Source organism: Columba livia, chromosome 14 (genome assembly GCF_036013475.1).
Source record: "Columba livia isolate bColLiv1 breed racing homer chromosome 14, bColLiv1.pat.W.v2, whole genome shotgun sequence".
Classification (NCBI taxonomy): domain Eukaryota; kingdom Metazoa; phylum Chordata; class Aves; order Columbiformes; family Columbidae; genus Columba; species Columba livia.
In genome coordinates, this window is record NC_088615.1 from 15,654,518 (window position 1) to 15,668,216 (window position 13,699).

The window sequence follows — 13,699 nt, forward strand, 5'->3', positions numbered from 1 at the left end:
AAAATGAAGCACTGAAACAATACAAGTGTAATACCTTTTCATCTAAGCTTGTCCATTTATTAGTAAGAGATAATAATTCCTCATTTGAAGGAATGTTGACTGTAATTTCATCCTTACTTCTCACAAAACTCCTTATGTACAACTCCAACACTAAGCTTGTATTGTACAAATCAAAGAAAGCCAACGTGAGACTTCGGGTAGTAAGTTGAAGAAGTTTCTCTTAAGTGAACACTTTCTCATTTTGGGGTGGCTTATCTGAGCCAGACTTGCACAGAAGCAGTAACCAAAGTTTATGCAGAAAATACGCAATATTTTTGTACTGTACAGAGTGTGTAAATATGCAAATATTCACGTACAGTATTACAAACAAACAGCGCCCATAGGAGCTTTCTTATATGTAGCAGACAGAACATTTTCAACCCTTTGCTGTTCTTCCTTGTTTACTCATTTACATTCAGACAAAGGAAGTGGTGAGGCTGACGAGCTGACAACTGTTCTCAGAAGAGACCATTTTGTATTAGAGGAAGCAGCAGCTCTCTGGGGTGTCCTAACAAGGTCGTTTTTAATTAAACAGGACTCAAACAGGAGCTGCGTATTAGGGAAGGGATACTGGACATGCTGGAGGTGCTCATGCAGAGGGAATGTATGGCTGGTTCATCCACAGCACTGCTATGAACGTTCTGTAACTGCCTAGAGGAGAAGACTTACCATGGATTTGCGAAACATTCCCTACCGTTCAGACGTGGTTACGTGGAACCCAGATGACTTAGCAGAGTATTTTAGGACGGTAAGTTTAGCTGTGTTTTCTCTTTGTGTGATGGAGGAGCAAACTACTGTAACAATATACATATTAAACTTACATATTTGTATAATAGGCAAAGCTTGCGGCAAAACTAAAAGCAAAACCAGTGGCAATTAAGAAACTGAGCTAAACTAGCCACTGAAATTTATAAACAAATCTCGAAAGTGTGTTTTAAATTTGGTATAAGAGAAACTCATTGTCTTTCAGAGAAAATGTACACTTTACTGCAACAATTGTTGATATACATTAACAGCTGTAGCAGACGTTAATGTGTGAAGGTTGCGATCTTTCGAGGTCATCTTTAATGATTTTCAGAAGAGGTATTATTTTTTCAAATTGCTCGGTGTTCACAAACAAGCCTCTGATTGTTTTTGCCAATCACATCCATATGAACCCAGCCAGAAACTTGACAGTTGGGGATACATGGACTCCTAATTCTTTCAGACGCAGCTGGAAAGACCTTTCACCTTTTGGTTTGACTTCCATATTCTAAAACTTCTTGTGCAAAACTCATGGCTCATGATTCCTGGCTACAGCTTCTTTCCTGTCATCATTACTTTTGTGAACGTTACCTCCTGTGACTAGCTAGGAACCTCTGTTTCTTTTGACATCTTTTCACTTGTGATGATCTATAAATTTCATTTTACAATGCAGAGCAGTTTCCACACTGAAGAAATACTTTGAAAGGCAACACAGGAATTCTCTGCCAATATATATCCTCTGCACAGCAATACTGACACCTTTGTAATTGCCCAGGAGTGTGTAACTAAGCCGATTCTACTGAAATTTAATTTGTGTGTTCTATGTAAATTGCTCATTTTTCAATTCACATCAGAGACAGTGTCTGCTCCACCTCCCTTGAAACTGAATATGTTCCTCCCAAAGTCCAAAGCTGTTGCCCTGGAATTTAACAATCAGAAGATTTAGGATGATTTTCAAGTAATTCTAGCATAGCTGGTTAATTTTCAAGCAAGCTGTCAAGCTACACTTGTAAAACCTGGAACAGTTTGGGCTTCTTTTTGAAATAATGCAAAATGTTGTGTTTCAACAGCTCCAGTAAGTCTGTGAGAGTTTTCTTTGGGGAGCTGAGGCAAGTTTGATATTAGAACGCAAAGCAAGATAATGAATTAAAACACAAACCCAAGGTTTCTGCCTACCCAGTCTCCGGAGAAGTGAGGCTGCTAACTACTTGCAGACCTCTCATTGTAGGGTGTGGGGGTTAGAGGCACAGGAAAGTGAAACGAAGAATTGCAGATGGAACAGATGAGATCATTACCAACAGGCAACCTCAGACCAATAGAAAAACATTACAACAGTGGTGCATGGTGGTCTGGATCAACATTTCCAAGAGACTAACAGAGGAAATGGCTTCCTGAAGGAGTTGATAGTGATATTCTTAACTGTGACAAAAGGATGAACCATAACTGAATGGGCCTGGTTCCATTAATATTTGAGTACCTCCCCTCTGCTGATCCAGACACCCTCCAGGATAGAGGTAAACTTGTCATTCCACTTTTGGGGAGGCGAATCAGAGCAAAAGCTGCCTGGAGTCACCTAAGAAATCTGTGTAAGACAATTATGTCAGCCTAAGTCAGCCAGCCCCGGGCAACAGCCATAAGTGACCAGACCTTCTCCCCAAAGAAACACATACAATTTTCCACACACATATCATTAAAGGGTTGAATGTTATACCTTAGGAATGCTTATCTGCATCGGACTAGCATATTTTGCCTGCAGCCATATGTTCAAAGTCCAGGATTCAAGTCCAAGAGGGATACATATTTTTCTCCCCCTAAACTGTTATAATTATGGGATGATTTTCAAAGGACAAACATATTCAGATCTCTCACCAGAAGAGACTGGTCATGACACAGGGCAATGGTAAGAATGTAGTCAATTAATTGTTAGCTTACACCTTCCTACTAGCAAAATTCAGTGAGCATACGCACCAGTTCCTGCTCCAGCAGGGGGACTGGACTGGATGATCTTTCGAGGTTCCTCCCAATCCCTGACATTCTGTGATCGGTAATTTATGTAACACTGCTACGATGTATTCCTGGCATGAACAAAGACCTTAGTTTCTTTATACTTAACAGTAACAATATCTAATTCATTATTCTAGGTGTGATAACTTAAAACCAATTTTAACTGAAACCATACGTTCAAAACAGGGAATGACCATAAACACCAAACCTTCAAATAATCTTTAAAGACTTCAATTTTGTTTGTTTGTGGGTTTTTGTTGTTGTGTTGGTGTTGTTGTTGGGGGTGTTTGTGTGTGTGGTTTGCTTTGTTTTGTTTTGTTTGTATTTTCCCTAAGTGCCCCAAATCACTGCTACTTTTTTGCCTGGTAAAAGCAGGATCCTGCCCTTTTTATGTACATGATCAGCTTCCAGAATGTACGTCCCTGTCCGAGATGCTACTGTGAAACGTAATATTATGGAAAAGCTTTCCAAGTATTACAGATCATTTCCAGGATTAACAAGTGACATTTCCATCCAGAAGAGGAAGCTTTTTGATCACAACAATGAATTCAGGGACTAGGATCATGGCTTCAGTACACTGAGATGCTGAGGTTTTGGTGTATTCCCTGTTTTCCACAGCTGTTCATTCCAGTCAGTACCACAACTATTCATTTTCCAAATATTTCTTTGGACCAGGCAACTGTGAGGTGGTTTTTAAATGTAAGGAATTATATGTTCCTAATTAATGAAAATCCTCAAGTCCACTGAAGAATCTTTGTCTTAAAAATGAAGAAAATGAGCCACGTAGGCTCTAGCATTGAAGCATCTACTCAAATCTAGCCATATGTTTAAGCATCTTCATCCATTCTGATCATGAAGGGTACAATCATCGTCTTCTTTTTCTTGACAGTTAAAGTATAAGGACTGTGAAAAAGTCGTGAGAAAGCACAGCATAAATGGACAAAGGTTTTTGGTAAGTAGAGTTGTAAAATTCTTTCCTGTAAGACTCCCATCAAGGGATTGTTTCAATTCCTCCTTGCTTTGCATTAGCGGATGCAAAGTACTGAGTTGGCAGATGGTTACTGAGGTACAAAAGAGAAAATTCAATGCCTTTGGTAAAATCAGCCAGGCAACTTGCTTTAAATATCGAATGTTAGGAACCCAAGCATGTTATTTGATATGCATGTATTTTAGTACTTTTTAAACTGACAGGGAAGTTATAAAACCACAATGTTGTCTTGAATTAATCTCTTCCTTTGTCGGAAGTGCTTGTTTTCAAATACTAACTAGAGAAAACTCCTATTTTTAAATTTTCCTCTCCTACTAAAGAAGACACAGACCTGGTGAGGATAGCTGGCCTTCTAGTGTAATCCCTGTTTCATGCCTCTCTAGATAAATGAGATTTCTTCTGCAGCAATACATAAAATCAATTAACTTTAAGAGCAACAAAACTAGTAAGCAAGGCCGCAGTGGGTTTAACTCAACACTGCTCCATTCTTTGCCAACAGCTTGGCTTAACTTTAGTATAGTTAACTTCCATTGACATAGCTGCCGTTTTCAGCTCTTAAATACACATCCATGAAGATGTGTCAGGGCTTTTATTATTACTTCATTTTACTTCTATTTTATTTTATTTCCAAATTCTATTTTTTCCCCAAATTAGTCACTTTGATAATCTGTATAAGCAGTCATAGTGGGGAAATCTATGCACACTTCTTCTTTTTCTATTTACTTGTCCTAATGTATCAAGCTTTTTGACGTTTCATAGAAATGTAATGTGCATTTTGCAGACACCCTTAGTAGGACCAGGCTATGACATCCTCCTCCTCCTGGGTGGAGTCAGAGTGATACAGGGGCTGTCAGAGGATTTATCCTACTGACCCCAAACAGCCACATTGTCCTCAGCTCAAGCACTAAGGCTCTGTGGCTGGAGTGGGAGTTCTGGCTCTGGAAGTATTATGAAATTCTGGAAGCTTGTAAAGTACGATAACGATGTGATTTCCATGTGGTTTTGGTAATTATAAAAAAGCATTTCCAGCATGTTTCTGTAAATACATAGCTCAGAGTACATAGTCTCTTCAGAAGCATTGAAGATTGAAAGGATGTTTTTGTATTAAGCAAGCAGCTGCTCACATCTGCTGAGACTTTTTAAGCTTTTGACATATCAGTTATCAATTTGATAATGCAAAAAAGGTTCAGTTGTGCAACAGAACCATAAAAAGAGACTTTAAGTGAAATATTCTAGAGCACAACGCAATCTTGAAAAAAGAATTGTTTCTATGAATGTTTTTTCTAAGAAACATCTTGTCACATTTTGTAAGTTCTTGGAAACAGTCAAATTACATTTGCACAGAAGAAACTGTTAAGACTGAGTATTTGCAGGTTTTTTATCTGTTGCCAGAGCTGTATGGTAAACCTGACTGTAAAATTAAAGCTGTCTTATCCATCAGGATAACATCCTAGGTTCAAAGTCACCTTTCTGTACCTACTGGCTACCACAAGGAAAAACCAGTGGAGATGTAGTAGGAGTAAAACCAGAGGGATTCTGTGTAACTTAGTCTAACAAAATTCTATAGTATTTAAAATGGCAATATGGCTCTTTCATGAGAGTTTAAACCCATAATATTCACCAGGTTTACCACCAGAAGAGAGGAGAGAAACTTAAAAAGTGTTTAGAAAAAGAATCTAATTCATCACTAAATCCTGCAGAACATTTCCACAAAGGGAGTATATTTTCTCTGTTGTTTTTTTTATTTTAATCCTGAGAGTACTCCCAGAGGCCAAATAGTGCTGGAAAACACATATAGGATTTGTTCTGCCTCCAAAATCATTGATAGGGTTGTGAACCAAAGTGTAACTGGAAAGTTGTTATTGTTGGCAGTAAGAAAGACTGAAAGAACCAGCTTATCATTCGTGTTCCAGTGGGGGTTTGTAAAGCTTGTGGTTAACTAAACAAAACGCTTTCTCAAGAGTTGTTGTAATGCACTAATCTGTCCTAAACTTGGAGTTGCACGTGATGGAAGAAGAGAGGGGCGGACGCTGTGCAGGAGCAGCAGGAAAGCTCTGCAGACTCTGCACATCTCAGCTCAGGAGGAATCTGCAACCCAACTGCCGTGTCATGGTTGAAGGAGGAAAAACTCTCCTCCTCATCCCAATTTCTACAAAGGTTTTTGTTAGGCTGCCAATGCTGCTCTTAAGTTCAAGGAGTTTTCAAGCTACATCTCCACTAGAACATGTGATTTTACGTATACTGTTGTGTTACAGATAAGGTTCAGCACAAAACTCTGCTCCAGGAAATGGTGCGCTATTTTAAAATTCACAGTTTTACCCTGAAACTTTGCAGTCATGCACAACTTTGCCTAACTTCACCATGCAAACATGAAGGAATTCAAGATATCTGCAGTCACTTAAATACTATATTTTTAGCTGTACTAAAAAGATGTGAAACAAAACCAGCCTAGAATTGGAATCTATGGTAGAATTTTGCCTTCCCTACCAGGAGCCGCCCTTTACAAAGGACATTTCATTGCACATTGCTTTAAAAACAGAAATGATTAAAAATATTTGAACTATTCTGTCATTTCATATTTCCTGTGGAAAGCCTAAATCTGGAATTGCCAGGTAGAACGCCACTGATGAGGGTTTCCAGCAGCCCGTGCGCGTTCTGCTGAGCTCACACCCATCAGCTGTAGCACATGATGTTACCACGATGTAGAACTCGATTAATTGTTTGAAACTGTCCACCGAGACAAATTAGAGTTTCTCAAGACTTCTTTAAGAATAAATACGAGAGGATGTGTTTTCCTGTATGCTAAGTGATGGCAATGTACAAGTGAAAAGCAATATCTAGAAAGCAAGAGAATGAAAAGAGGAAAAAAAAAAAAGAACACTTAAAAATACTTCTGCAATTTCTTGGTTTACTGTCTGTTCACCTGCCTCAGCTTAACTATTCTGACAACCTCTAGGGAGGAAGCAGTTGCAGAAGAGGGTTTTATTTCCAGTTCTTTTGAGAAGCAGAGCAGGAATGGATTTTAACCTTGCCTGTCAGCCCATGTGACAATGTAACACCAATAAAGAACAGGATTAGAACCCAAATCTGAAAAGTAAATGACTTGACTTCAACGTTGCCCGGAGTTCCATTGGTTTGAAATTAATACTGGAAGCGTGGCTTATCGGCTGGTAAATACATTTCCCCAGTTCTCATCTGGTAAGAACTGTTTAGGACTTTACATCTCTTGAAGATCTTCTTAACAGACCGTCATTCAAACAGTCCAGCTATAGGAATACTTCTCTTTGATATTAGATGCGAGAATTTTACCCAAGTCCTTTGTGCGTAAACAGATACACATGGTGTGTGTTAACCTTCTAGCTAGTTTAATACAATTGGCAGCAATATAAAGTAAGCACCAACATCCAGAAAAAGCAGAGAGAGGATTTTTTTATGCAAATGGGTTCACTGCTGTCCTGTAGCGTGAGCTGGCAGGCTGTTATCCTGCATTGCTTCTCTATGCGCTTCACATTCCTATCAGTTGAAATTTCACGCCACATTTTGAATATGCAAACTTCTGTAAGTCACATGGACAATTTTGTGATATATACCTTGTGTTTCCTTTTCAGAACATGTCTGAAAATGATATTCAGAAATTTCCCAAACTCAGAGTGCCGTAAGTAAAGACAAGCCAATTTAACATTAAAAATTGCCTCAGCTGGTCTGCAGTGAAAACACGGCTGTTTGTTTGTTGCTCATTTTCCAGTTCCTGACTCACTCCCTCTGTGCATATTTTGATTTTGCTACAGAAGGTACAGTCTGCTTTGCCTTTGCTGAGGCAACAGAGCTTGTGTAAGACGTTTTGGTGAAGCTAAGAACACTGACGAATTTTGAAATACCTGTGTGGTGTGTCACATTCATGCACTCAGGGGTGAGCTGGTGGTAGATCCGAGGGCAGGATCAGATGTGATCTCCATTGGATCAGATATGCAAGGACTTGAACTTCAAAGCCTCAGACAGGACATGTTTCTTAAGGTCATATCTATATTTTCACATAATAAAATTCCCAATAATAGGGATTGGTGGCATATGATGGAAGGGGGCCCATTTTTGACCTTACTGTCCATTAAAAGCAACCTTTAGCGATGGTTACCGAGACTGAGGGACTGGCATTACACCAGATTGTCTGTGAAAACCTCATTTTGCCATACTGTAAAACATATTGCTTGTATTTCTCTGATAATTTGTTCTTCCTTAACCAACCTTTGGCAAAATTGCCTTGTGTTCTCCTTGTCTGAACTTCTAATTTTGAGAACACACATATAAGAGACACTAATGTCATAGACAAACAGTTAAAATGAAATGTAAAAATGTGGAGTTGCTCCTATCTCCTTGTCTAATCTATTTATGTCTCAAAAATGTTTTGAAAATTCAATTTTCACAGTCCACTTACCTTGTAACACTCTGGCAGAAAGTGAACAACCTTTTCTAGTCAGATCTTCTGGGTGTCTCAACAAGAAGAGAAGTCGAAATCAGGAGCTTTGAAAGAAGAGTGAGGATTGGTACAAAGCTCGAAGAACTGAATAAATAAGTAAAATAATACATCTGAATGAAAGTTCTGGAACTAATGCCCTTGTTCTCAGCTTTCTCCACAATTACAAACAGGGAAACAATTCACTGGAATATTGTGCCTATATATGGAAAAAGGTTGGTGTGATGAGGGGTCCTCCATGTAATTGATGCCACTGTTTACAATGAAAATTCAGAGCTTTAATAGGAAAGAAAAATAAAAAATCACCAACCAACCAACACCAAAATAAACGAACAAACAACAAAAAAGCCTACAAACACCAGCAAAACCAAACAGAATACATTTCATGGGTAGAAAAACCTGACCTTTTTTAACATTAATTTCATTGCTTTAGAATCTCCATGCTCTCACCAAAATGGAAAGTGCTTGCTGTTGACTTCTACTAGACTTCTACTAGACTTCTACTAGACTTCTACTAGACTTCTACTACATTCACACCTTACTTTTATATCATAATGCAAACCTCACCTAGTAGGAAGAGATTTTCTAGCAGCTGAAATACACATAAATGTATTGTATTTATAGTGCCTGATACTTAACAGCAGTGCAAAAATCTGAGCATATTCTGTAAAAATGTTTAATATAAATAGCAAGTGTGACGCTTACAGCATTGGTCAGTGGAATGAATAAAAAGTACATATGATTCCCCATGATTCTCCAGTAACTTTAGCAGGGTTACGCTGACCTACATGTATCGAGAACAGAACCCAGCACTTGTAACTCTACAGGGTGTGCGAACCACAGCCTACATCCACGCAGACCTCCTGCGCAGGCTCTGGTTTTACTAAATATATACGCTTGAGCAAATCTCCTGATCAGATTTTAAATATAAATGTGTCATTACTTGGGGATGGTTCTGTGACTTTTACAAGAATCTCTAAGTGTCTAAATAGGTGACAGTTGTCATTGCAAAGCCACTTCCTGAAAGGAATAAAAACCCACACAAACTTCTGTTATTATTGACAGAATTATTATTTTGAAAACTAATCTCTACGAGCCATGTTACAGGTGCATATCTTAATTAATCTTTTTTTTGGCTTATTTTTAAATACCAAAAATGGATTTAAACACTATTTGGAAAACTGAAACACTTCGTAAAGTCTTTAAAACTCTCCACTAAATGGGCTCTTTACTGAAAACTTTGCTAAAAATTTACGTATATAAGGGTACCATGTAAAAGTGGCTGAGGCATCCAGACGGCCCTGCAAGTTTTATTCTGGCTACTGTTTTGTAGGTGGAAGGGTTAATGGACAGTAAGTCTGCACAGGATCCACTGCAAACTCCAGTGCAAAGGCCACTCAGAGACTTCCTGAGGGATCATAACAAACTCCACACCCTCCCACCTCAGTAGGGGTCACCACCCAACTTTCTCCTATGCCTGGCAAAGACACTGAGGTCTCGTACACATGGTGACCTTCAGTGGCACGATTAAGGAAATCTATTCCACAGGGAGGTTGTGGAGTCTCCTCCTCTGCAGACATTCCAACCCGCCTGGACACCTTCCTGTGTAACCTCATCTGGGTGTTCCTGCTCCATGGGGGGATTGCACTGGATGAGCTTTCCACGTCCCTTCCAACCCCTCACATTCTGGGATTCTGTGATGTCTATTGGGGCCTTATCTTTTCTGGAGGCTTGTGAGCACCAACTTTGTAATGGAGTATTTGAGAGGAGCAAAACCAAGAGTTGTCCTCGTCTTTGAGCCATGCATAAAGCTGTGCCAAACAGAGCATTAGACAACTGGAAACCCACAAGCCCTCCATTCCTTGCAGTATCTAGGCATTTAAATAAACCTGCAAATTTGAAACTATTATTCTATTTTGGTCTTCTCTGATATATATGAAGTTTCAACTCTCATTCAGAATATTTACCTTGATGATGCTGTCACTCCTTGGAACCCTAAGACCTCACACACTGCTTTTAAAGCAATCATAAGGAGAAACTGGTAAAATTAACTTTGCTTAATGCTAGGTTTTGATTTAACATGGAAGCCTTCCTTTCTTTCTTTCCGGTTTATGTGCACAGCGGAACAAAAGGTCTTACTCAAGCACAAGGTCCCAAAGCAGAAGGCAGAGTAACAGCTCCACTCACCGCTTCCCTTTCACTCTTTCCTTTAGACAAGAGGGAGGTGGGAAAAGTCACTTGGTATTTGCGAGTTCTGTGTTGTAGTTGAAGTGCTCTGGGTGGACGTAGGGAAGAGGGAGTAAAGAGAGATTCTTGGGCTGGTTTAGAGTTCCATTTCCAAAGGCAGTGCTTGGACACATGCCGAGATTCAGGCACTTCTTCAAGCTAGAGAGAAAATGCCACCACATAGTATTTCTACTTGAATATATATTAAGACATTTCTATTTGAAGATACAGAGTACCACCTTTAAATCACTAGGTAAAAGTTGACTTTTAAGAATATTAACCAATTAACCCGTAGTTGCAGTTCTATGAAAATTCTATTCTGTTCCAGCGACCTACATACATCTGCTAGGGCACTGATGAACTGGCTTGAAAATCTGATACTGCCTGATCACATGTGGTGGAACCGATACATTGGTCAAACAGGGAAGGGATATGGTATATTTTACACAGAGCAGACATTGAATATCTGTCTTAAGCACTAAATGAAACTCAGAACTAATGGCAAGGTTGTAATTAACATTTTGATAATAAATCTAATGAAACAAAAGGCTAATATACAGCTTAAGGGACATAGGGAGAGTTTTCTTATTGCTCATTATCACTATTGGCAATCACAAAAGGTCATAAAATTCATAGTTGTGGATAACAAATGCGAGTCTCGCAAAATACTTTAACGCACATTCACTAATTCAGAATTAATAAACAAGAAAAAGCAAATATCTCATTCAAAATAATGTTGGTGGTTGATCAATACCTGAACCATGATCTAAGCACTGAAGTTAGTCTTTGCCACTCTTATTGTTTGTCATCTTGAGATATTTCCAGGTTTTCAGGAAGCCAAGGTACTAACAGGCCGTTGTTCCTTTGGCTGTCCTCAGTGGCAGGTTGCTGGCAAACCTGAGATTTTAAATTTTCAACCTTGGTCAGAAAGTTGATGGTACTTGTGAAAATTTCCAGTAATAAACAGAGCATCATCGCACTAAAGCACATAATTGCATCTGCCATCTTGAGCGTGGCAAATGTGCTGAGTTCTGAGCCTACAAACACGGCCCAGTCTGAAAGCCATTCTGCGTTCAGGAAAGCCCAAGTGCAAACCTAAGAATTAAGAAATCTGTGATGCCATTCTCTTCTGTAAAGGCATGGCTTGGGCAGAGGTGAATGTGTGCACACTCTCTCAGATGGCACACTAAAGGTTGTTGAAAGGTTTAGAACATTTCTAATATTCAGGCAGTTTCGAAGCCAATATAACAGTGTTGCATCTGCCCAACAGGCTTTTCTCAAAGGCCAAAACCAAAGACTGCATCACAAACTGTGCTCTTGACACTATGCAATTATACAACTTCCTGGCTCTAGAGGACTTTGCCTTCCACCCCACTCACCTATCTGGAGTCCTTTATTGCAATGCAGGTAGAATGGATTCTAATCGTGACAACAATATCTGCAGTTAGCAAAGAAACGCCACTTTTGGATTACTGCTTTGGGGGTTGGTTGTGTGGTGGTGTTTCTTTATTTTTTTATTTTCGACTTCCTGCCAGTTTTGAGCTAAGCGTCTGGTGGAGGCGGTAGAAAGAGAAGTCTGAGTAACATTTTCTGCAAGTGCTGTTGCCTTATCCTCTCCTATCATCCACTCCCACAGTGCAGAGAGCAGTGTGGTTTGGGCACTTCCTTCCTCACATGACTACAGACTCGGCTGCACCAACCTTCTGTGATCATGTTCCTTGTAAAGCGTTACCATTCTAAACTTTGCTTTCTTCTAATAACCCCTCTGAGCCACTGGTTTGAAGCACTTCAAATAAACTTGAAGATTAGACCTCGTATTTTAAGCAGTAAATGATTGATTTTTTTGGCAGCAAGATAAGATGAGCAACCATTTCAGTTTTTCCTCAAAAACCAATTGGTGTAAATTTTCATAGGGGCCAGCCTAGTTTTACTCCAGAAAACTTCTACTGGTGTCTCATTCACACCCAAGGAAGTCTGAACTAAAAAATTAGCTCTGAACCCAGCGATCTTCATAACTGAAAACAAACACAAACACAGATGATCTTTCCTCTACCTCTTCTACAGCAGAGAATAAGCCACACACGAGTTCTGTAATCTCAACCAAAGAGCTGCTATGTGCAGTTCACCCCGAACATTTCCTGATGTTTCGCATGGAACTGATGATTCACACAGCAGCCGCCTTATCACTTTGCAGCAGAAGGCAATTTCTTGTGCAGGGGAGTGTTGATGGCATGGGAAAGAAGAGCAAGGGGAGTCCTATGTCTATCACTTGGCATTTTTGTTGCTTTATACAATTTGCTTAGGTAACGATGTCAGATCTAGACAGCTGTAATCCTTCTCAAATTATTGACATTTGCGCACATGCTTATTTCAAAAGTGGCAAGTATGACAGTATTTGTTTCAAATCAGCAAATTCCAAAGCACTGTCTTAAAAAAGAAGAAAAAACCCCAAAAATATTTTTCCTCTGCCTTTCTATTTACATACTTGGATCCTTACATATCCTCAACTTCAAATTACCCATCTTCATCCTGTTCAGACAGCATGACCATACTGATCAGAAATTGCTTGTTATCTGATACTTGCTGGCAGCCTAATCTGTCCCCATAGCACTTTCCATAATCAAATAGAGCCTTGAATTTATCTCTCAATCTGAATTACAGTCAGGTAGGTATCAGGAAAGTAGCAAGGGCAAGAGAAGGGACATTCAAAGTGCGAAAAAGATTTTCAGCATGATTCAGGTTCAAAAAAATCGTATGTTAAAAGACATGAAAGGAGAAGAAAAGCAAAACCGAGTGTTAACTGCCTGGCCACAAACAGATTTTATAATGCTGATACAAAGCTTGGTTGATGAGTTTTAAGATGTATGGAAAAGAATTCAGCAAACAATAAAGCTAAGATTTTACAGAATTTAAAACCTGAGATAACAGACATGTTGAGTTCCTGATTTTTTTTTGCACTACCTTTATTTCCAAAATTGCTGTCTCTGATAGGCCTAAATAACATAAGCTAGCAGTAAAATGGGATGTTTTTAACCAGCTGTATGTAACCAATTTGCTTTGGTTCCCATAGGACTTTCCTGGTGGGACCTTTCCTCAAAAAGAAATAATGAGAATTAAGAATCAGAACTTGACTCATCCTAAGTTTTCTTTGAAACAAAACCACCATTACTTAAAGCAGTATTCAAATCCGTCATGTCTACCAGACCCAAAGCCTTTAAGGCTTGCTG

At 39.2% G+C, this 13,699-nt stretch overlaps 1 protein-coding gene across 1 annotated transcript in view; it reads left to right on the forward strand.

The window, feature by feature from the left end:
• The first annotated feature begins 464 nt into the window (after positions 1 to 464).
• Positions 465 to 13,699, forward strand: part of LCP2 (lymphocyte cytosolic protein 2) — a 30,447-nt gene continuing 17,212 nt past the window's right edge. Inside the window, exons 1-3 of the mRNA XM_005503531.3 lie at positions 465 to 787; positions 3,677 to 3,739; positions 7,384 to 7,430. Coding sequence (XP_005503588.1) covers positions 710 to 787; positions 3,677 to 3,739; positions 7,384 to 7,430 — 188 coding nt within the window. The 5' untranslated portion in view covers positions 465 to 709. The remainder of the gene's footprint in view (positions 788 to 3,676; positions 3,740 to 7,383; positions 7,431 to 13,699) is intronic.